Genomic DNA, 23738 nt, shown 5'->3' with positions numbered 1-23738 from the left:
CGCAACGGCTGCTGTTGGGATCAGAGGAGTTGAGTAGCCATCTTCGAGACCAGGGAATCAGCCACAGTGCTGCCTCAGTGCTCGAGGTGAGAGGAGATCCCAGGGGGGTATGGGCCTGGCTAAGGGAGGGGTTGGCAGCCATCGGTGGAGGTCGCCCCTGGGCTGGGGGGGGGTGAGGGGCTCAGCATCCACACGTCCAACATAGCACCCCCCCTCCCCCCCCCCCCCCCCCCCCCCCCCCCGGATTGTGTACATCCGTAACAGGGGCAACTTTCCCCCAGGACAGAGCCCTGTCCGTGATAATATGGTGCAGGGTACTTTAACTCCCACTGACCGTGGCGGTCTCTGGCTGCACAGCTGAAGGCTATTGCTAATAGCGAATTGGCAATGTTAGTTACATGAGCACTTCACAGCTCCCGCGGATAGCTGTGCCATATCGCAGGCGAGTGTTACTGCCTCGCATCTCAATCAGACTGTGAGGCCTGGGCACATTGTCTGAACACTGGAGGCATCAACATCACGGAGGCAGCAGCCAGCCATCAAATACCCAAGAGCTGCACTACAGCACTGGGGATATCCCTGTGACCAGAGGGTGGGGTGTGTGGATCGGGAAGGGAAACTGAGCGGGGCTGCAGTAATGTTCCTGATGAGTGTCTGGAGTCTGGGGCACGGTGTCTGGGGGCCCCTGCAGTGGCTGGGGCTGCATGTGCAGGTCAGGTTCCCCCACAGCACAACCAGCTCATTGAATGGCACCCTTAGAGATGGCAGGGAATAAAGGGGTGGGGAAAGTTGGGGGACAAGGGTCCCTGGGTGGAAGCCCTAACTGATTATCAGTGTCTCACCCTCTCTGATTCCTTATAGATATCACATTGTGGATGAGATTGTGGACTCTGCAGCATCAGCCCTGTGGTGCTGGTGGCAGGCCGGGGGGGGGGCCGGGTGGAAGACAGTGGCAGCAACAGCGTTAGCGGAGGCTCCAGGTAGCAGCTCATTAGCAGGGGGCCCGCCACACACTCTGAAGACCTAGCCGCCCATCAGGCCAGTGAGGGACCCAGAGGGGGAGCCGACGACGGTCCAAGGTGTACAGGCATTGCTGGTCCTTTGAGGAAATGTTGGACAGCATGTGTTGCAGGAAGTGCCGTCTCAACAAGGAGACGGTGTGGCACCTCTGCCATGTCCTCGTGGACTTGGCACCACATGGAGGAGGATACCCGCTCCAGGTGGGCGTCAAGTGACAGATGTCCTGTTTGCCCGGGCAGCCGACAAAATAAACTTTGACCTGGATCAAGCCAGGAAGATGCCCGAGCAGCAGGATTTCCACCATTATCAGGAATGCCCCATGTCCAGGGGGTAATATATAGCACACATGTCGCCTTGCGTGCACTCGGCAGTTCGGGTACTCCCTTCATTAACAGGAAGGGGTTCTACTTCCTGAACTTCTGATTGACCACCTACTCAAGATCATACACATGTGTGCACGATGACTACATCCTGAGGAAGTCGGAAATCCCCAGTGACTTCGAGGGACACCCCAGGATGAAGGTTGGTTCTTGGGGGGAAAAGAGTACCTGCTGAGTTCCTGGCTAATGACTCCAGTACGGAGGTTGGAGACCTTTGCTGAGACCCGATATAGCGAGTCCCATTTGGCCACCCGGAATGTCACTGAGTAGTGCATCGGACTGCTGAAAATGCAGTTCTGCCGCCTCAACCACTCTGGTGGTGCTCTGCAGTACACCTCCCAAAGGGTCGTCTGCTTTGTGGTGATCTGCTATACCCTCCACAACCTGCCATAGAAGCTGGGCGACGTGCTGGAGGTGGAGTAGGAGGAACTTGCAGCTTCATCTGAGGAGGAAGACAGGGAGGAGCCGGACCAGGTAGGGCTGTCGGACAAGCCCGGGAAGACCAGCGGCGGTGGCGAGGATCCGGCACGGAGGACCAGGGAGGCCTTCATCCTCGCCTGCTTCTCATAGGACATGGCTTCATCCGTCATCTCACTCCCTCCCCACCCCCCAGCCATTCCCACCCTCCAAGGGTGTGTGTAACATCACTCCAGGATGATGGGACTGTGTCAGCGGGTAAATATACAAGATTGGAGTGTGATGATAACCTGCTGTGAGATGAGCTCTGGTGCTCCTCAATCTATGCCTTAGTCTGACTCCTGTCTGATTGCTGTCAGGGCGCAAGAACCTTCATATGTCTCTGGTGTAATATGTTTTATTGGTGAACAATCGTGACCATAACTCTCCCTAGCTACCTATGGTGCCCCCCGTGCCCTCTCAGTGATCCTCAAACTGCTTAATCCTCCACGTTATGCCGCTACGCTTAGGTGTGTCACCGTGATGCACATTAGAGGTGGAGGCAGCCTGCGTGTGGCCTTCGATGCCACACGTGGGCGTCCTCTGGGGCCCTTGCCGGTGGCACGTACCTCGTCTCCCTGTTCTGCCTTCTTACCCTGAGACCCACCGTTGTTGGGGTGGGGGGGGTCTCAGAAGAACAGTTGACCGCTGTGCGTTAGTTGGGGGAGATGGGGAGCAGTGCCAACTCGTACGTCCAGCCCGGTAGAGGTAATTGAGCTTTTAACAGCACTGGGTGGCGGTCCTCTTTGTGACACTCCTCACGCTGACTGCCACTTCCTCACAGGCAGCATTGGCTGCCTCTCTGGGGCAACTAAGGCGCCTCGTCTCTCTTCCACTGCATCCAACAGCCGGGCCTGGTCCACATCTCCGAATCATGAGGCTGGTCAGCGCTGTGGCATGGCTGCGTGCTGTCTGGCGTTTGCTGGGAGTGAGCGGTTAAAGAGCTGCTCCCCCTCATTAGCGGGGAGCTGTCTGGGGTGATCCGGGCCAATCAGCTGGGGGGGGCAGACATTTCTGACATGAAGCCCAAGTGGTATTATAATCAACCTAATTGACATTAGAATTCGGCCGCTGTGTCGTCGGGTCGGCCGTCAGGAAGCATCCTGCATGGTAGCACAGTAGTTAGCACTGTGGCTTCACAGCGCCAGGGTCCCAGGTTCGATTCTCGGCTGGGTCACTGTCTGTGCGGAGTCTGCACATTCTCCCTGTGTCTGCATGGGTTTCCTCCGGGTGCTCCGGTTTCCTCCCACTGGTCCCGAAAGATGTGCTGTTAGGTAATTTGGACATTCTAAATTCTCCCTCTGTGTACTCGAACAGGCTCCAGAGTGTGGCGACTATGGGCTTTTCACAGTAACTTCATTGCGATGTGACAATAAAGATTATTGTTAAATTATTATTATTATGAAATTCTCGCTTGCTACCGCACCTAGTGCTTCTCCCGTTAGATCACACCCATGAGGTTTACCATTACACCTTGAACTGTTGATTCACTCAGTAGATGAGGTTTGCTTCCCTGAAATTGGACCTCCTGTCTCATTCTACATCAGCTTTCTGCCAGAACCTGTTGCATGTCCACAGGCAGCTCACGTGTGATAATAAAATAATATTGGACTGTTTGCCTTGCTAGCAATGGCCCAAAGGCGAGTCCTAAAATGACACTATTGGATTGGTGTGAATTTGTTTGTGATCGTGACATTGAAGTCGAGGAAGCGCTGCTGCTTCTCTTGACACAACAGCAGTGATTCTGTGCAAGAAAAGCAGTTGAATCACCCCTATATTTCTATCAAATTTCAGCAATGCACTTCCTTTCTGTATTCAGTGCTTTGCCTCTGCACCAATACTGGTCATGGAATAACGTAAAATAGCAATGTTTTCATAAATTAATTATATTAAATAGTAGCTAATTTCAGACTCTAACCTGGCTCTCCTGAGAGGTGAATGCTGTTAAAATTCTATTTAGAATGATAAGAATATTGCTAAATTACATTTAAAATACTGATGCTGAGAAAACTTACGCACAAAAATTATACATTATGCACTAATATGTCTCTAACTTCCATCGTATATAATTATCGAGAAATGCTGGAGAATAGATTTCATTTATATTGTCTTTTAGGAAGTACAAACATAAGCCAAAGCTCACATCATGCCAGTATAGTGAATCGAAAATTATCATGATCTTAAATTCATTTGTACATGAATCCTGCGAGTTCCTCGAAAATGTTGTGTATTTAACAATGGATTTGCAATCTATGGATGGGATGCCAGTTTATTAGTTTACAGTCCCATTTAATGAAAAACCGTATATGTTGTTGTATACTAAGGCAAACCACTGCAGATTCTGGTAGTATGAAAAAGAAACAAAATGCTTGAAATCCTCAGTAGTTCAGGCAGCACCCTTGAAGCGTTCATTGGTTCTTTCTCTATAGATGCTACATAATTGTATATGATATTTTTTGTGAATTTAACAATAATATACCAAATGCCAGATTCAGTAAAATGTGGCAATCAGTGCCAGGAAGTTCTGTTTTTGGAACACAATGGACCGCACCTTCCTGTTTGCGGCGGGAAGCCATGGGCTGCTGATTTAAGAATAGAAATGTGTGCACTTACCTGCGCTCCGGTGTTACGAGGAACCTTCCTTTCCCTTCGGCAGGCTCCAGCGTGGTGCAGAAAGAGTGCAGCCCCACCCCCTTATGATGCAGACAGTGTGGGAACGCCCATTGAGAGCAAACAATAGATTTAGATAGAAAACAACATAGCAACTATTTTAACAAGTGTATTAACGGGATGTCGGCTTGCTTTTATCATGTTTTATTTTGCTCTTTCTTTTGAACAGGCATTACTATTGTTTATTCTTTTCAAAGTAATTTTACTGTTTTTATGATTAAAGGTAAAGTGAACACAGTTTTGGTCATTTGTTTTAAATCTGTGAAACTATTTCAATCTGCACTATATTACTATATAATTTTACGTGTGGCATGCTTAAAAATGTTTGCATGTTTTAATTTGAATCAACCGGTTGGTGTGTCTACCAGTCTTTCTGAATGCCAATTCACACTTACAGGCCAATTACAGAGGGGCATTCACCCGAAACAACGACACCCTACCCACCCTGTCATTAGAAAAACAGTTTTCAATGACTGAAACCTAAAAAGCAATAGATCGTAATGATGTTTCGAACAAATTTTCTTCACGAGAATCCCACCATTGTTAAATGCTCCAAATCTTTAGGCTGATTAAAGGAATCAGTAGTTATTGTGCAATGGTAAATGTCAGCTGCTCTCATCTTGTTAGGTTTCTCTTGCTCATTTCAGTTTTGTAAATTTGTGGATTCAATGGTATTTAAAAACTCTAATCGCAATTTACACATTCATTTTCTTAAAGTTCAGATTGTCACCATTTTTTCTGGTGAAAATTAATTCAAGTTTAGAATTAAACTCTAGCCATTAAAAAAAATAGTAACTATACAATTGTCTGTTGATTGCAAATTAAATGAGTTGCATCAGAAATGCAACTCTAAATGTAACTATGAAGTTCCAATGTTCCTGAACTGAGATTAGAGTATGGTCCTTGTGAAAAATAATAATAGTTAAAAATTCATCAAGTATGCACCTGTTATATTTTTCACTAAGGACTTGGATCCCTGATGATGATCTACTTTTTTCATCTAACCGAAATGTGTGCAGAGACTTGTACTATAATTGATTAAAACTCCATTCTATATAAAGGAGAAAATCAAAAATTCAGGACTGTTTTAAAGAAAAAATTACCGTGACTGACAATGTACTGAGTGATAAATGAGTGATAACACAATGGAACTTATTACCTGCAGACTTTGCAGGATACAGTTTACAGCCTATATAAAATGTCCTATTCTGAAAAATAACCAAAGTGTATAATCAATTTAATGTTAATTGGTGGAGTCTGGCAGTAATCAGGAAAGTTGCTATTTGGATTATGTACTTAATTGTGATGCTGGAATGATTGCTGCAATTTTATAAACACTGTCAGGTTGTTTTTATTAATGCTCCTTGTTTATTGCATAACTTTTAAGTGAATCTGTTCCATAAGCGTGTAAATTTAACTCTTATTGCATAATGACGATCAAATAATTTCTATCAAAAAATTAGTGGTTGTGAAATCATTTTGCTTTTTAGTTGAACATGGTATGTGTAGATATGAATATTGAAGGTAGAAAATGTTTTAATTAGTTTTTTCACTTTTTCTGATTTGGGTTTTTGCAGCTCGGGTCTTCCTCTTCAGTGCCATTTACTTCAATTTTCTCACAGCTATTCATGACTGTAGTAGTTCCACTCATTGTAGGACAGGTAAGCAAAATTACTGTTTTTTTTAAATCAGTTTCCTTGTGTGACAGTTTATCTGATAGTGATAGCAGTAGTTTCTCTGAATCTGATATGAAGTGTAAGCAGATCAAGCAAAAATCAAACCCCAGATCAGAGAAGAAACTTCATTTTTGCATAAACGTTGTTTAGAGAGCATCAATAAGTCATAGTGTAAACCAATTTCAGCACAAAGAAATCCAGCACCTGATGTAACACCAGAAAGTTGAGCTTTACGTCATGGTAAGCTTTTTTATATACATGGTTACATTTTGAATTGACAAAGTATATAATTTTAAATATTAAGGCAACTATTTTAATAAATATAAAGTTTAAAGTATAACAGCTGAAACATGATGCAACATCACAAAATATATTTAATATGTTGTTAACATAATGTCATAACTTGGTGCTTGGTTTCACTTTGGTTGTTTTGGTTGTGATTTAAATAAGAAAATATTGGTACACTGGTAGTTTAGAATGTCATTATGGTGCCTTATTTGCTTATGAAAAACACTTCTATGAGTCAATGTGTTTTTTTATTCTTTCATGGGATGTGGGTGGTGCTAGCAAGACCAGCATTTATTACCCATTGCTAATTGTCCTCGAGAAGGACAAATTGTCGGATATACAATTTGCCTTACTTTCAATTCTTATCATAAGGTATGCCACTCAAAATGTAATTCAGAGAATGTAAACTAAAGATTAAAAATAGAAAATAGTCTCCTGTTCTACTGAAGTGATACATGATTGCCAAAATCACTTATAATTTAATTAATTGTAAAGCAGCAAATTTCCTATCTTCAATCCTTCAGAGAATGTTTCATGATAAAAGTTTTATACCATGTAACATTCAATGCGTTATCCTGCTAATGTCTCAAAGCATTTAACACTGACAAAGCAATTTTGGGCTAGATTTTCCACTCAAATTATTGTTGAGATTAATGGTGGATGTTTTTTTGTTCTTTCAAGGAATGTGGGCATTGCTGGCTAAGCCAGCATTTTTATTGCCCATTTCTAATTGCCCATTAGAAGATGATGGCAAGCTGCCTTCTTGAATTGATTTCTCCCGCTCAGCTCCACTCCTGATGTGAAAGACTTTCAAACCTTACCAGCTACTCACCAATCAGCTCTCTCTTGTAGTCACTTGCAGCAGGGCAAGGCCACTCGGGAAATTTGTGTGTAACAAATCAAGGGATAAAAAGCACATCTTCCCACCCAGTCTCGCATTTCCACCTAGCTTCGAATTCCCAGCTCCCAAACTCACTCTTTGATGTGTCTCACTCTGGAAGTGTCCTCTCTGTCTCACTGGGAGTGAGCTTCAAATCCCCTTCTTAAATAGGCTGAGTTGGCTGGGATGACTCGCACACCTCGTAATCTTCAGTGTGTCTCACTCTGGATGTGTCCTTTCTGTCTCAGTGGGAAAGTGCAGAGCCAAATAATTTCACAACTAACAGATCAGGTCTAACCTCTGCAGTCTTGCCATATCCAGTTGTGAATGGTGGTGGACAGTGTAGCCACCTGGGTTGGCCACTTTCCCACACAAAATGGAAGAACGCAAAGGTTGCAGGGAAAACTGGACAATTATAAAGAGACAAGCAGTTTGCAGAAGTGTGTATTCTGGCTGGAAAGAAAGCAGACAGCACCAAAACCAGCAGTTTGCATATTAATGAAGCGATCCCCGGGAACAATGGATGCAACGATTAGCTACAATTGGCACATTCTATGGCAGGTCAGACTTCCCAGCGCCAACTGGGTCTGAAACAAAAGGAAACAAACCAGTTAGGAAGAACCGCCCCGCGATCGAGGGACAGCCTCAGTATTGGGGGATTCGTACCAATCGATTGGGATGAGACCCAATCGATTGACAATAGAATCGGGGTCCGCCCAAAAGGGCATGAAACCCCTGGGACTTATAAAAGTCAGGTCCCAAGTTTAGTTCGCTCTCTTAGCCAGCCCTCCCAGCAGAACACCTGTGCAGCAGCTCTCTAAGAACTTGACCGTGCGAAGGAGAGGCCTGGCCAACAGCTACACCGACAAGTAAGTGTCCAACCAACGCTCGCTACAAGAATAGACACTGCTGACCCCTTAGCCCGTACCAACTGGGAAGCCTGCAGTCTCAGGACAGAACAAGAGGCCATTGTTCCCTGATCCAGTGGGTTCCCTTATCGAAGATAAGTATTGGCTTATAGTGGTAGTCCGTTAGTATTAGTTGCGTGAATATCGATTTACTGTGTAAATAATAAACGTGTTTGATTGAACCTTGCTAACTGGTGTATTGAGTCATTGATTTGAACTTGAACCTCGTGGCGGTATCATAAGGATACCTGGCGACTCTAGAGTTAAGGAATAAAACAGAGCCAATTGAGTGTTAAGCACACTCACCAGAACGAGCAACATTTAGTGGCGACTCCGCCAGGACTCGACTAGAAGTGGCACCCCCACTCCGAGAGAACCCACCAATTTGAATCAGAAATCCAATTGGGAAAAAGTAAAAACCACAAGTGTTCAAGTAGTTCACATCAATCCTCACAATTCGGAAGTGTGTTTTTGCATGCGTAACTAACAGGGATATAAGGTAAATCCGAGAGATTTGTTGCGAAAAAACTGTCGGGAGTTTATACTTCGGAAATTAGCGAAAGCCGTACCCGTATTTTATAACACCGCCTTAGCATCCCTTGTTCTAAATTTAAGAGAGAGCATTAAGATAGGAGAGATGGCCATGCAGGTAATGGAATGCCTCATGCACCCCCAGGAATTCGTGGTCGCAGCGACCAGCAGCAGAGTAGGACAGTGTCCTGTTTGGGAACTGGAGATCAGAAAATACCTCAAAGGGAAAGGATGGCCCCTTTGGAGCGAATTCTGTTCGAATGAGGAAACGGGTCCCGGGAGTATAGGACATACTTGGTGGGAGAACCTGTGTGAGATCCATAAAAAGAGTTTGAGTAAAGCACGTAAGCCGATGGCAATCGTGTCCTGTTTGGCACAATTGCGAGGCACAGAGGAGGTCGTCAGGACGCTCCGCGCAGATTTAGAGGAAAGAAATAGAATGAGTAAAGTGGACGTCAGCCATAGAACATAGAACAGTACAGCGCAGAACAGGCCCTTCGGCCCTTGATGTTGTGCCGAGCAATGATCACCCTACTCAAACCCATGTATCCACCCTATACCCGTAACCCAACAACTCCCCCCGCCCCCCCCACCCCCCCCTTATCCTTACTATTAACCTTACCTCTTTAACCTGGAGTTACCTCTCTCTCTGCATCTTTGATGATTTGATTGCCTGCAGGTGCTCGCATTCCGGGGCATCTCTGACTGTGTCTATATAAACATTTCTGGAACAAGCCTTTCCATTCACCTGAAGAAGGAGCCGTGCTCCGAAAGCTCGTGTTTGAAACAAACCTGTTGGACTTTAACCTGGTGTTGTAAGACTTCTTACTGTTACTATTAGGACACTACGGGCAATTTAGCATGGCCAATCCACCTAACCCGCACATCTTTGGACTGTGGGAGGAAACCGGAGCACCCGGAGGAAATCCACGCACACACGGGGAGGACGTGCAGACTCCACACAGACAGTGACCCAGCCGGGAATCGAACCTGGGACCCTGGAGCTGTGAAGCATTTGTGCTAACCACCATGCTACCGTGCTACATCTCTCGATGTAGAGAGAGAGAATATCGAATAGAGACGGAGGCTTGCAGAAAAAGATGTAGAAGTGGATGATGCCAAGAGGGCACACCAGTCTTGTTTGGCGCACTTAAGCAACTCCCAAACACAGTACGAATATGCAGCGCGCAGTCTTGATAAGAGAGGAAACCAAGAAGCAGGTAGAGGCATTGCAGAAGCAATGCAGCGACCTGAAGGCAGCTTTAAGAGCACTCCATGCTGCCACCACAGAGCAGAGACAAAGCTCCGTGGACCACGCAAAATGCCAGAAGCAGATTGCGGAACTGCAATCTCTGCTTTCTGTACAGAATGGGTTCCAAAGCACCTTTGGGACACAATTAGATGAGGAAAACGCCCCCGATTGGCAGGAATTAAATGAAACAGCACGGAGATACGTTCAGGGAACATGTGCGCAAGAGAAACCGCAGAAGAGGAAAGCACCCTAACCCCCCACAGAGCAGATAGCACCAGCACCCATGAATCCAGTCACCACCCAACGCAAAGCATCCGCAGACGGCTCACCAGATTTCACTTATACCACCCCCTTAACCGTGACCCAATTATGGGACGCATGCGACAAAATCACACCGTTCCTCCCCACCGCAGACCCCCACCTATTCTTCGCGAGAGTAAAGCAACAGGCGACCATGTACGTCCTGGATGAACGTGAGCAGGTGAAGCTCACCGTTTTAAGTTTAGAACCTTCAGTGGTAGCAGCCCTTCCAGACCCACAGAACGGTGGAGGAGGCACCCTAGAAGAGATGCATACATCGATCCTCGATGCAATCGGGTATAATAGAGGTGACCCCGTAGAAGGCCTAAACAAGTGCAGGCAAAAGAAAACCGAGCACCCCACAGCGTTTGCAGGAAGGCTGTGGATACATTTCACGGCAGTATTTGGGAACTTAGATCGCGCCCATCTAACCCCAGACAACATGGCTAAATGGACCCGCATCTTTATCTCCCATGCCACAGCGGCTGGACAGAAAGCGTGTGCGAATTATGACCCATCGGAAGACGCACATAATGAGAAATGGGTACTAAAAAGGTTGTCCCGCGCTTGGGAGCAATCTGTACAGAGTAAGCCCACAGTTAGGAAACCCGAAGATCAGCAGGCAGAGGCTGATATTCAGGCAGTGAGAGCACACCAAAACCCCGCCTGGGTGAATGAAGGAAAGAACAACCCCCCACTGAAGCCGCAAGAATGTTTTAACTGTGGACAGTTAGGACATTTTGCAAGAGAATGCAAAGCCCCTCAGAAATCTCAGAGAGGCCAACAGACAGACACTCTGAACAGAAATAGAGCAAAGCCCATTCACAGTATAGGGACTCATTCAGGACAGACCAATGTGGACGGAACGGACTGACGGTGTTCGGGCTCCCCCACTTGGGTCTGTGACATCCTTTGGGACAGGTCCGGATGACCGGTAGTCACAGCAAAGATCCGGGGACAGCCCATAGAATTACTCTGGGACACAGGAGGGTCCCGCACGACCATAAATTCCTCCACTATGTACCAAAAGGACACGTGGCCCACTACAGCCACAATCACACTCAGCGGCTTTACAGGCCACTCACAGCAGGGACACATTACAGCCCCTGTACCCATTCAGCTAGGGACCATTACCACCAGACATCCCATTGTTTTAGTAGATTTGCCCCACACAGCAGAACACATACTAGGCATAGATTTTATGAATGCACACAGCCTGTCGTTCAACCCAGTCAATCAGTGTGTCTGGCGAATGGCAGGATCAGAAAGAGCCCCCGCAACGCTCACAGTAGGTGAGTATGAAAACAGGATTAGCACAGTAGGAGAGTATTGCTTGGATCCGACCACGCTCAGCACGGACAAACAGGTTAGGGCAGTTTTGAAAGACAGCAGATCAGCATTATTTGCCAGTCACAGGCCGACTGCGGCAGAATGACTGGATCGGTTCAAATTACAGGACCTGACCCTAGACCACAATGAAAATGCAGATTTCCCCAGGAAGCAAAGGGAGAAATCTCAAAAGTAATAGAGAGCTTATTAGAGCAGGGCGTACTCCGATCAGTAGCCTCAACTAATAATGTCCCGATTTGGCCAATGAGGAAGCCCGATGGATCATGGCGACTGACCATCGATTATCGGGAACTCAATAAAGTCACCCCCGCAGTAGCCCCCACGGTAGCAACAAGTCCCAAGACCATGCTCAAGCAGGGACTCAATTCACGATTCTTTACGGTTTTGGACATTAGCAACGGCTTCTGGTCCATCCCATTGGCGAAGGCGTGCCAGTACAAATTCGCATTCACTTTTAAGGGACAGCAGTACATGTGGACATGCCTTCCACAAGGATTCCACAATTCCCCCTCCATTTTCCACCGACAGCTGCCAAATGGATTATCAAAATTTTCCCAACCCAAATGTCTGGTCCAGTATGTGGACGACCTACTACTGCAGACAGACACCAAGGCACAGCACATCACGCTTCTGTCTGCACTCCTACAATTTCTAAAACAATTGGATGTAAAGTGAACCCCAGAAAGGCCCAAATATTGGAGAGTACAGTGATGTATTTGGGTACGATCATCATGCACGGCAATGCGAGATCGAGTACAAAAGAATTGACTCGATCATCAAATTGCCCCTTCCCCAAAATGTTTCAGCTCTCCGGTCATTTTTAGGACTGGTTGGGTACTGTCGGAACCATATTAACGGTTCGCAACAAAGGCAGCCCCCCTTTCAGACCTCCTCAAGATAGGAGCCCCTTGGGAATGGCTTCCGCAGCACACGGATGCTGTGGACGATTTAAAAAGAGTCCTTAGCGCAACCCCTGCACTCCAAGTTCCAGACCCGCTTTCCCCCTATGCAATTGAGGTAGCAAGCACAGATCTGACCCTCTCGGCCATGCTCCTTCAGGAACGGCACGAGCAGCTACGACCAGTGGCTTATGCCTCCAGACTTTTAGACCCAGTTGAGCAAGGATTTTCAGCCTGCGAGAGGCACCTACTCGCAGTATTCTGGGCAGTACAGTACTTTTCGTACATTACCGGACTCAACCCCGTAACGACTCTGACCGAACACACCCCCACACAGCTTCTATTAGACGGACGACTGAAGGGCGGTTCAGTTAGTCAAATCAGAGCAGCTAGATGGACCATTCTTTAACAGGGACGGGACATCACTGTGAAACGGACAAACACACACCTTTCTGGCAGATAACCTCCAATACCCACGAAAACCCCATGAATGTGAGATCATATCCTCACTTCACAATACAGGACCCTTTGTTGCAAAGACGCCCCCCAGGAACATAGGAAATTCAACCTAAAGCCCCCCGCACACAGACACGTGTGCACCCCTGAGGATTTATGTGGATGGTACATCCACTGTTTTAAATGGTGAGCGCATTACAGGTTTTAAATGGTGAGCGCACCCAGATTCTTTCCCCAGCCCGGCAGACATCTATTCCGATAGCCTTTACGTCTGCAACAGTTTGACAGATTTTCTACCCCTGTGGAAGACAAGAGGTTTTGTTTCCACAGATGGGAAGCCCCTTCCATCGGCCCCATTGCTTCGCCACATCCTAGAGAAAGCAAAGGGTAGAAGTTAAAGTTAGAAGTCATAATCGGTCATTCCCCCCCCCCTGGAAATGTGAAAGCCGACGCACTGGCAAAAGCAGGTTCCAGGCACGGACATTTTTGGACACCCCCCGCTAGCGCCCCTGAGAGTTCAGTTCAGGTCTCACAGACCAACATTGAGGATTTAGTACAGGCCCAAAAACAGGGGGCCTCACGGTAGCATGGTGGTTAGCATCAATGCTTCACAGCTCCAGGGTCCCAGGTTCGATTCCCGGCTGGGTCACTGTCTGTGCGGAGTCTGCACGTCCTCCCCGTGTGTGCGTGGGTTTCCTCCGGGTGCTCCGGTTTCCTCCCACAGTCCAAAGATGTGCGGGTTAGGTGGATTGGCCATGCTAAATTGCCCGTAGTGTAAGGTTAATGGGGGGATTGTTGGGTTACAGGTATACGGGTTACGTGGGTTTAAGTAGGGTGATCATTGCTCGGCACAACATTGAGGGCCGAAGGGCCTGTTCTGTGCTGTACTGTTCTATCTTCTATCTATCTATCTATCTTCTATCTATCTTATAATCTCAGGGAGATTTTGAAAGGAAAGTTTGCGGCCCCGTACAACAAGTTTAAACACACCCTAACCACGCATGGAACCTTTATGTGGTTCCTGAGAAGGACAGGAATCAAATGATTTGCTTATTCCATGACAGTCATGGATACCAAGGTATAGACCCCACCACAGCCCACCTGAGACAGCTCTGTTGGTGGCCAAACTTAAAAGAAGATGTAACGCATTACATTGAAAATTGTCTAATTTGTGCACAGAATAACCCGGAGCAGTATTCAAAGAAGGCACAGCTTAACCACACGCGCCCCGTTAATGGCCCCTGGACTAACCTCCTGATCGATTTTATAGGTCCATTGCCCCCGTGCAGGAATGGCTATTAATACGTTTTGGTAGTGATTGATACATTCACAAAATGGGTAGAGGCATTCCCGTCTCGAACTAATACAGCTAAAACGACAGCAAAGATCCTGACACACCACATCTTTACTAGATGGGGACTCCCCAGAAGTATTGAGTCGGACCAAGGATCTCATTTCACAGGACGGGTCATGAAGAACGTCCTAACCATATTCGGCATGTCGCAAAAATTCCACATCGCGTACCACCCTCAGTCGAGTGGTATCGTGGAGCGCATGAATCGGACTCTAAAATCAACCCTTAGAAAGATGGTCCAGCAAAATAACACGACTTGGGATTCGGTACTCCCATTCGCGCGTATGTTTTTAAGGAATACTGTTTCAAGTTCTGCAGGTTTCACATCACACACGCTCATGACCGGACGCCCCAGGAAAGGAACAGAGTATTTGTTAGGGATCGATTTGACCACCCCAGAATTGACGCCCCTCACACACGAGAAGGCAGTCAAACAAATGGTAGAAAATATTAAATCGGCTCAGCTGGCAGCTGCGGTAAAGTTAGGCACCAGAAGGAAACCGAGCAAGGCCTGTTTTGACAAGACGGTACACGCCACTGAGTTTGCAGTAGGGCAGCAAGTTATGCTCTCTGTCTACAATCCCAGTACATTCCTCTCACCCAAATACTCTGGCCCCTACTCCATTGCAGATAAAGTTAGCCCTTCCGTTTACAAAATAAAATACCCCAATGGGAAGACTGCCTGGTTCCATATCAACCAGTTAAAGGCATTTGGAACACAGTCCAACCACACACATCACGTCATGCTTGACGCAGCAGACCTCCACACCCCGCCCCCAAGAGACGCATTTCCACCCTCCCCCTCACAGACCAGCACCTCCGCGGACTCAACCTCAACTCCGCCCATTACCTTTAGACTCCGCCCCGACGCCCACAAGCTGCCACAGCAGAGACAGCGACAGTAACTCTGACAACAGCCACAGCACTCCTCTCTACTGCCCCGAAACCACAGACCACACACACAGCGACTACGACCCCGACTCCGGTGATCCCTTGGAGATCACCTACATTAAAACACCAAACCCACACCCAGACCCACCGCCCAACTATGACGACCCCGACAACGTTCATACCAACTTAGATACCACGATTTGGCACCAAGACAACTCATGTTGACTCGTCGGGAATGACGAGCTAGACCCACGGTCACACAGTGCAGCCTTATCGAGCCTGATCCATACAAGGGTATGGGATCTGGGTGAAGAGGATGACATTACGTCTGACTCCCGGCACGGCAACCCCTTTGCGACCCTGTTCGCAGAAGATGATTATCGAGGTGTCCAGATCATGTAAAAAGAGGAACCGCTTGAGAGATAAACGGTGTCCTTTTCTGATAGAACCTGCAGTATGTTTGTTGCATGTTTGTTTGTTTTGTTTTTGCACGTTTTCGTTACAGTTCGGAAAGCTCTGCGGCCAAAAGCCAAGTTTGTCCGCAGAAACATAGAACATAGAACAGTACAGCACAGAACAGGCCCTTCGGCCCTCGATGTTGTGCCGAGCCATGATCACCCTACTCAAACCCACGTATCCACCCTATACCCGTAACCCAATAACCCCCCCATTAACCTTACTTTTTAGGACACTATGGGCAATTTAGCATGGCCAATCCACCTAACCCGCACATCTTTGGACTGTGGGAGGAAACCGGAGCACCCGGAGGAAACCCACGCACACACGGGGAGGACGTGCAGACTCCGCACAGACAGTGACCCAGCCAGGAATCGAACCTGGGACCCTGGAGCTGTGAAGCATTTATGCTAACCACCATGCTACCGTGCTGCCCACGGTAGGAGAATTTGCCAGACGCCTTATCAGCTGAAATGTCTGTGGCCTAGCCAACAGGCATATCCGTTGAATCCTCTGAGAGCTTGCTAGCTCCATTTTCGTAACTACTCTTCTGTTTGAAGGATGGAAGAGACAACCCCCATGATGACTACATTCTTGCCCGCTCGTTTCAGGTCGCTCAGGCAGTGGAGTAACGGCATTGAGGACCCGCCCTGTCTGAGGACCCCCCTCTGGTCAGCTAAGCTCGGGTACAGCACAGCATGCCCTACCCGGGGATTCCACCCAAATCTTACCCGTCGCGGCCCATATGCAACTCATTTCGAAAGTCTTGGTTCTAAAAGTTTGGCTTTGTTTGTTTTATTTTAGGTAGCCCTTTGGTTGCCAACTCCCCATGCTATTTACATCCAGGAACATTGGAATGGTAAATCGCAAAGCCTGCGAGACTGCTCGCAGTGGTACAGTATTTAAGTATATGTCTGGTCCTAAATTCGTTTTGAACAAAAAAAAATGAGGGAGTCACAGAGAGTGACCAATCATAAAGGGAAACTTGGCTCAAGAGGACAGACATCCTAAAATTCAAGATATTAAGCGGAACACTAACAGACACTATGCTTGATCCCATAGCTTTCGGACTTTCCGAGGAGGGACCAAAGCAGGATCAGAGCGAGATCACAGCAAAGAAAGAGATCAGTGAAGAGAACAGAGCAGGAAGATGACGGCACCAACTGTATTTTTCGTTATCATATGTATATTTTTGCATGCGAACCCCCTTACCCCCACTCCACCGGCCGTTAATGTTTCACTTCCACAGACCACTCAAAGCCCAGTAACAAGCAGCAGTAACCCGACGTGGTGTACCAAATTTATGGCTTGGTACTCCTTGTCATACGTAGTGGAATCACTTTTGGCGATAGCAGTAATCTGCATCATAGTGCAGACCCTTCGGATGAGGAAATGGCGAAAGAGAGCCTACCGCTCTCGTACCTGGGCGGTATATAGGATGAGATCCCCCATCTTCGGTTTCCACCAGTCCCCCGAACCCCTCGAAATGCAATAAAGAATTTTCCGTGTCATTTGTCAATAAGGATATGTGTTTTTGTGTAAAGATGTTTAACTCTGAGCTCGACTGCCGAGTCAGAGAAAGTGAAATGTGAATGTTACTATCATTTATACTGTTAGGAAGTTTATATGCTTGTATGTTTTCAGTGAGTGTAGTTTATTTCAGATAGTTAGAGGTTCCAGTTTGTTGTTTTGTAGTGCATGTCCCCTTATGATAGCGTCAAATAGAGATTGTAAGGTAAAACTTTTCTGCATAGTTAAGGACAGTGTAGAGACCATGGAACTCGCTGAGGTCAGGGAACGAAGACACCGTAGTTGTGTGATCCTTCACGATTTCGCGTTAGGATCACAAGGAGGGAGTGTAGCTACCTGGGTTGGCCACTTCCCCACTCAAAATGGAAGAACGCAAAGGTTGCAGGGAAAACTGGACAATTATAAAGAGACAAGCAGTTTGCAGAAGTGTGTATTCTGGCTGGAAAGAAAGCAGACAGCACCAAAACCAGCAGTTTGCATATTAATGAAGTGATCCCCGGGAACAATGGATGCAACGATTAGCTACAATTGGGACATTCTATGGCAGGTCAGACTTCCCGGCGCCAACGGGGTCTGAAACAAAAGGAAACAAACCAGTTAGGAAGAACTGCCCTGCGATCGAGGGACAGCCTCAGTATTGGGGGATTCGTACCAATCGATTGGGATGAGACCCAATCGATTGACAGTAGGATCGGGGTCCGCCCAAAATGGCGCGAAGCCCCTGGGACCTATAAAAGTCAGTTCCAAAGTTTAGTTCGCTCTCTTAGCCAGCCCTCCCAGCAGAACACCTTTGCAGCAGCTCTCTAAGAACTTGACCGTGAGAAGGAGAGGCCTGGCCAACAGCTACACCGACAAGTAAGTGTCCAACCAACGCTCGCTACGATAGCCCGTACCAACTGGGAAGCCTGCAGTCTCAGGACAGAACAAGAGGCCATTGTTCCCTGATCCAGTGGGTTCCCTTATCGAAGATAAGTATTGGCTAATAGTGGTAGGAATAGTTTAGTCCGTTAGTATTAGTTGCATGAGTATCGAAATTACTGTGTAAATAATAAACGTATTTGATTGAACCTTGCTAACTGGTGAATTGAGTCATTGATTTGAACTTGAACCTCGTGGCGGTATCATAAGGATTCCTGGCGACTCTAGACTAAGGAATAAAACAGAGCCAATTGAGTGTAAAGCACACTCACCAGAACGAGCAACAACAGTTAAACATGTCACTGCAGGAGGAGGCTACACAAATATTCCCATCCTCATCGATGGAGGAGCCCAGAACATCAGGGCAAAAGATCAGGCTGAAGCACTCGCAACAATCAAGCCAGAAGTGCCAAGTGGATGATTCACCTTGGCCTTTTCCAGAGGTCCTCAGCATCACAGATGGTAGTCATCAGTCAACTCGATTTACTCCACATGATATCAGGAAATGGTTGAAGGCACTGGGTACTGCGAAGGCTATGGAGCTGGATAATATTCTAGTAATAGTATAAGACGTGCTCCAGAACTTGTTGCGCCCCCAGCCGAGCTGTTCCAGTGCAGCTACAACACTGGCATCCACCCGGCAATGTGAAAGTTGCCTAGGTGTTTCCTGTACACAAGAAACAAGACAAATCCAACCCAGCCAATTACTTCCCCATCAGTCTACTCTCGATCATCAGTGAAGTGATGAAAGGGGTCATCAACAACACTATCAAGCCATACTTACTTACCAACAGCCTGCTCACTGACACTCAGTTTGGATTCTGCCATGGTCCCTCAGCTCCTGACCTCATTACAGCCTTGGTTCAAACATGGAAAAAAAGAGCTGAATTCCAGAGGTGAGGTAAGAATGACTGCCCTTGACCCCATGGCAGCATTTGACCAAGCATAGTATTAAGAAGTCCTCGCAAAACTGGGGTCATTGAGAATCGGGGAAAATCCACTGCTGGTTGGAGTCCTATCTGCCACAAAGTAAGATGCAGGTCAATCATCTCAGTTCCAGGACGTCATTGCAGGAGTTCCTCAGGATAGTGTATGAGGTCCGACCATCTTCAGCTGCTTCATTAATTACTTTCCTTCCATCACAAGATCAGAGATGAGGATATTTTTGCTGATGACTGCTCGATGACTCAGATACTGAAGCACTTCATGACCAAATGCAACAAGATCTGGACAAGATCCAGGCTTGGGCTGACAAGCGCAAGTAACATTCAAGCCACACAAGTGCCAGACAATGGCCATCTTCAACAAGATAGAAGCGAACCATCACCCCTTGACATTTAGTGGCATTACCATCGCTGAATCCCCCACTATCATAATAAAGATTATTATTATTATCAGCATCCTGGGGTTACCAATGACCAGAAACGGTTAGAGGCTAGGAATCCTTCAGCGAGTAACTCATCTGACTCCCCAAAGCCTGTCCACGTCTATAAGGCACAAGTCAGGAGTCTGTTGGAATATTCTCCACTTGCCTGGATGAGTGTCGCTCCAACAACACTCAAGAAATACGATACCATCCAGGACAAAACAACCTGCTTGATTGGTACCCCTGCCACAAACATTCACTCCCTCCAACACCAGTTCACATTAGCAGCAGTGTGTACCATCTACAAGATGCACTACAGGAACTCACCAAGAGTCCTTCGGCAGCACCTTCCAAACCCACCACAGTACCGTCTGGTAGGACAAGGGCAGCAGATGCAAGGGAACACCGCCACAGTATGTTCCCCTCCAAGTCACTCACCATCCTGACTTGGAAATATATCACCGTTCCTTCACTGTCACTGGGTCAAAATCCTGGAACTACTTCCCAAACAGCATCATGGGTGTACCTACACTTCAGTGACTGCAGCAGTTTAAGAAGTCATCTCACCACCACCTTCTCAAGGACAACTAGGGATGGACAATAAATGTTGATGCAGCCAGCGAGATCCACATCCCCATCTGACCAACCCCGATCACCCGACCCTTCTGGCACCCGCCCCCCACCACCTGACCCGACCTGACTACACTCAACCTAACAGTCCCTCCCGACCTGGCCTGAGTACTGCACCTACCCCCTCTACCCAGCTACCACTCACTGAGCTGTCAGCCTTCCCAGCTACCTACCAGCCTAACATGCTGCATCCTACCCATTCACTCAATCATTCCTTCATCCAGAGAATCCCTACAATGCAGAAGGAGGTCAGTCAGCCCATCGAATCTTCACTGACTCGCCAATAGAGCACTCTAACTAGTCCCACTCCTCTGCCCTAACTGACTTGCCCCATGCATTGATCATGGCCAATCCACCTATCCTGCACATCTTTGGATGTGGGAGGAAACCCATGCTGACTTTGGGAGAAGGTGCAAACTTTACACAGTCACCCAAGGCCAGAATGGAACCCAGGTCCCTCGCGCTATGAGGTAGCAGTGCTAACCACTGTGTCACCATGCCTTCCACTCAGTTCACTCACACACTCACTCTGAGAAACCTATGGCCATAAAAACATACCAGAATACAATAGTTAGTGCCATATAAAGGGAGCACGGTGACGGTGCTTATTTGCTTAATTTCTTGTGGGGATTCTGGCGCTGAAAGTTCTTCAGATTCCTCCATCAGAAGTCAAAGCCTTTTCAGCCTATGCAGGTTTCATCCTGATCAGAGTTGGAATCAGGGACTCCAAATCCAACTGGAAGTTTTGGACCAATATTGTTGATGTTATTTTTGTATTCTTTGTGCTGTGTATTAACCTTAAATCTATGTACACTGTAATGCAGCCGCATAAAACCCGTATGCAATCTGAAACAATGTTTGCACTCAGCACAAAAGAATTCTTGTTTAATTGTTGAAAGATTTTCATCACAAACCTTGAATGTTTCTGATATGAATGACATTTATTCCCAGAATGGTATTTTTCACGACTTTGATCTAAGTTTCAATGCCACATAGTAACGTTACTTTGGAGCCAATTTTGCATACTGTATCTTGGTAAATTGTTGGCATTTGTTAAAGTCCAAAAGATAACTAAAACCCTTATTAGTTCAAGGGGAGTAATGTTTATCAACATTTTTAACTGTGTTGATAATCTGTATTACTTCATTTTGGTTAGCTTATAAGTGATCATGCTGATATTCTAAAAAGTTTTGAGTGCCATTTAAGTTCACATTTATAGTTAGATTGGATATTCAGAGATTAAATTATTTAAACTCCCACAACACATGTACTTTAGATTTTGAAGCATGAGTTATAATTTAATTAGAAACTTGTGGTACAATGCTAGTTATTTAAATATTAAAATGTTCTACGGATCACTTTCTATTATCCACATTTATGAAATTCCATAAGATGTCAGATATTTCAAGCTCCCAAGATAAGCTTAAAATTGTTTGTTGATTGAGAAGAATACTCAGTAATCGCATGTATTCATTTATGTTAATAGAGGATGCAAATTTGAGGGAAGCTTAATGGACATATCTCAGTGACAGCTAGCAAAGAGCATTTGCCATGATTAAGGATAAATTTGAATCTAGTTGAAAATGTGCTCTCATTTGAGCTCCCCTACGGAAGTTCCACTAAAAATGTTAAATTCCCCAGAAGAATAGCTATGCAGCTGGAAAGCTTTGAAATCCACTGGGGACACCAACTGAATTATTCCATTCCCGTAAAATGCCACTGTGCTGTCATATTTATTTTGTGATGCCCAACTTGACTTGCATAACCTTCCACAAGATAAACTGAAGATTTTCTTTTTCCCTACAGATTTTACGAAGATTCATCAAGGATTGGCTTGAAAGGAAGAAGCCCCCATTTGGAGTTATCAGCAGTTGTGTGCTTCTTATGATCATATATTCAACATTTTGTGATACTTTCTCCAATCCGAAGATTGACCTAGATACCTTTAGTCTGATAATAATTGTTCTTATAAGTAAGTAATGAATAAGATTTACTCACACTTTATGATAACCTTTCTTTGTTACTGCCAAGCACATCACCGACAGCTATTCCAGGATTAGATCCCGTACTAGGTTATATGAAATCTGTGGCTGTTCTAGTGGTTAGCCAGTGCAAAATCTTCAGTACTCTTTTTCTTTTCTTACAGCACAACTGCGAGCCATGCCACTTGAAACTGCAGCTGAAATGTAAAAGGAGTTAACTTTATTTTCCTTAGCGGGATCGTGGGGTCCACGTACATAGATCCCTCAAAGTTGCCACCCATGTTGATAGGGTTGTTAAGAAGGCATATTGGTGTATTGGCTTTCATTAACAGGGGGATTGAGTTTAAGAGTCGCACGGTTTTGCTGCAGATTTATAAAACCCTGGTTAGACCACACTTGGAATATTGTGTCCAGTTCTGGTCGCCTCATCATAGGAAGGATGTGGATGCTTTGGAGGGGTGCAGAGGAGATTTACCAGGATGCTGCCTGGATTGGAGGGCATGTCTTATGATGAAAGGTTAAGGGAGCTAGGGCTTTTCTCACTGGAGAGAAGAAGGCAGAGAGGTGTCTTGATAGAGGTGTACAAGGTGATGCGAGGCATGGATAGAGTGGACAGCCAGAGACTTTTCCCTAGGGTGGAAATGGCTGCCACGAGGGGACATAATTTTAAGGTGACTGGAGGAAGGCATAGGGGAAATGTCAGAGGTAGGTTCTTTACACAGAGAGTGGTGGGTGTGTGGAATGCACTGCCAGCAGAGGTGGTGGAGTCAGAGTCATTAGGGACATTTAAGCCACTCTTAGACAGGCACATGGACAGCAGTAAATTGAAGGGGTGTAGGTTAGGTTGATCTTAGATTAGGATAAGTGCTCGGCACAACATCGTGGGCTGAAGGGCCTGTACTATACTGTACTGTTCTATGTTCTAAGTTACGAATCATGAATTATGAGTTTCTTTCGAATGTTCAGAAAGCCTTAGCAGATGGGCTCACCAGAAGCAAGTAAACTATAACAATCTTCAACAGCGGAAGAGAAAATACACTTTTTTGCATGATTTATTTTGATTTGATAGATTTTTTAAGTTTTTCCCTCTCATAGGACAGCGGTCATTCATGTTGAGCTAGTTTCTCATTTGTCAGCAAGCCTTCCCTACCTCACTAAGTGGCATATGTTCATGCTAGCCTAGTTGACGGCTTGACATTACTTCATATTATTTATATTAACTCATACCGGTGAGCCAAAGTGTTGTCCACGTTGTTTGTGTTCAAGTTTACAACAAAACAGCAAAGTATTCCAGCCATTGGGATACAGAACACCAATAATCGGGGCTGATGCTCTCTATGTAATCTGCAGTTACCAGCTGGGGATACTGGACAGTCAGGAGCAAGTGGCTGATCGTTTTTCCTGCCCCAGTCCAGATACACTGAGGCCATTTGTAAGGCTCCCTTTTGATACCGGCTAACAGCATAGTCAGGGGATTCAACCTGAAAACAGTCAGCATTATTATTTAACAGGAAATGTTTCTTCCCTCTTTTTCAAATAGTTTAT

At 46.3% G+C, this 23738-nt stretch overlaps 1 protein-coding gene across 3 annotated transcripts in view; it reads left to right on the top strand.

The window, feature by feature from the left end:
- The window catches only part of slc10a7 (solute carrier family 10 member 7), a 345830-nt gene that overhangs the window by 250547 nt on the left and 71545 nt on the right, over positions 1 to 23738 (top strand). For 2 of the 3 annotated variants that reach the window (XM_038791942.1, XM_038791943.1), the window contains 2 exons: positions 6104 to 6187; positions 22018 to 22183. In XM_038791942.1, the coding sequence (XP_038647870.1) occupies positions 6104 to 6187; positions 22018 to 22183 (250 nt within the window). Of the gene's footprint in view, positions 1 to 6103; positions 6188 to 16829; positions 17066 to 22017; positions 22184 to 23738 lie in introns of those variants that run through there. The other variant, XM_038791944.1, reaches the window with a different exon arrangement.

The sequence above is a fragment of the Scyliorhinus canicula genome, chromosome 3, assembly GCF_902713615.1.
Source record: "Scyliorhinus canicula chromosome 3, sScyCan1.1, whole genome shotgun sequence".
Taxonomy (NCBI): domain Eukaryota; kingdom Metazoa; phylum Chordata; class Chondrichthyes; order Carcharhiniformes; family Scyliorhinidae; genus Scyliorhinus; species Scyliorhinus canicula.
This window is presented reverse-complemented; position numbering and strand designations above follow the sequence as displayed.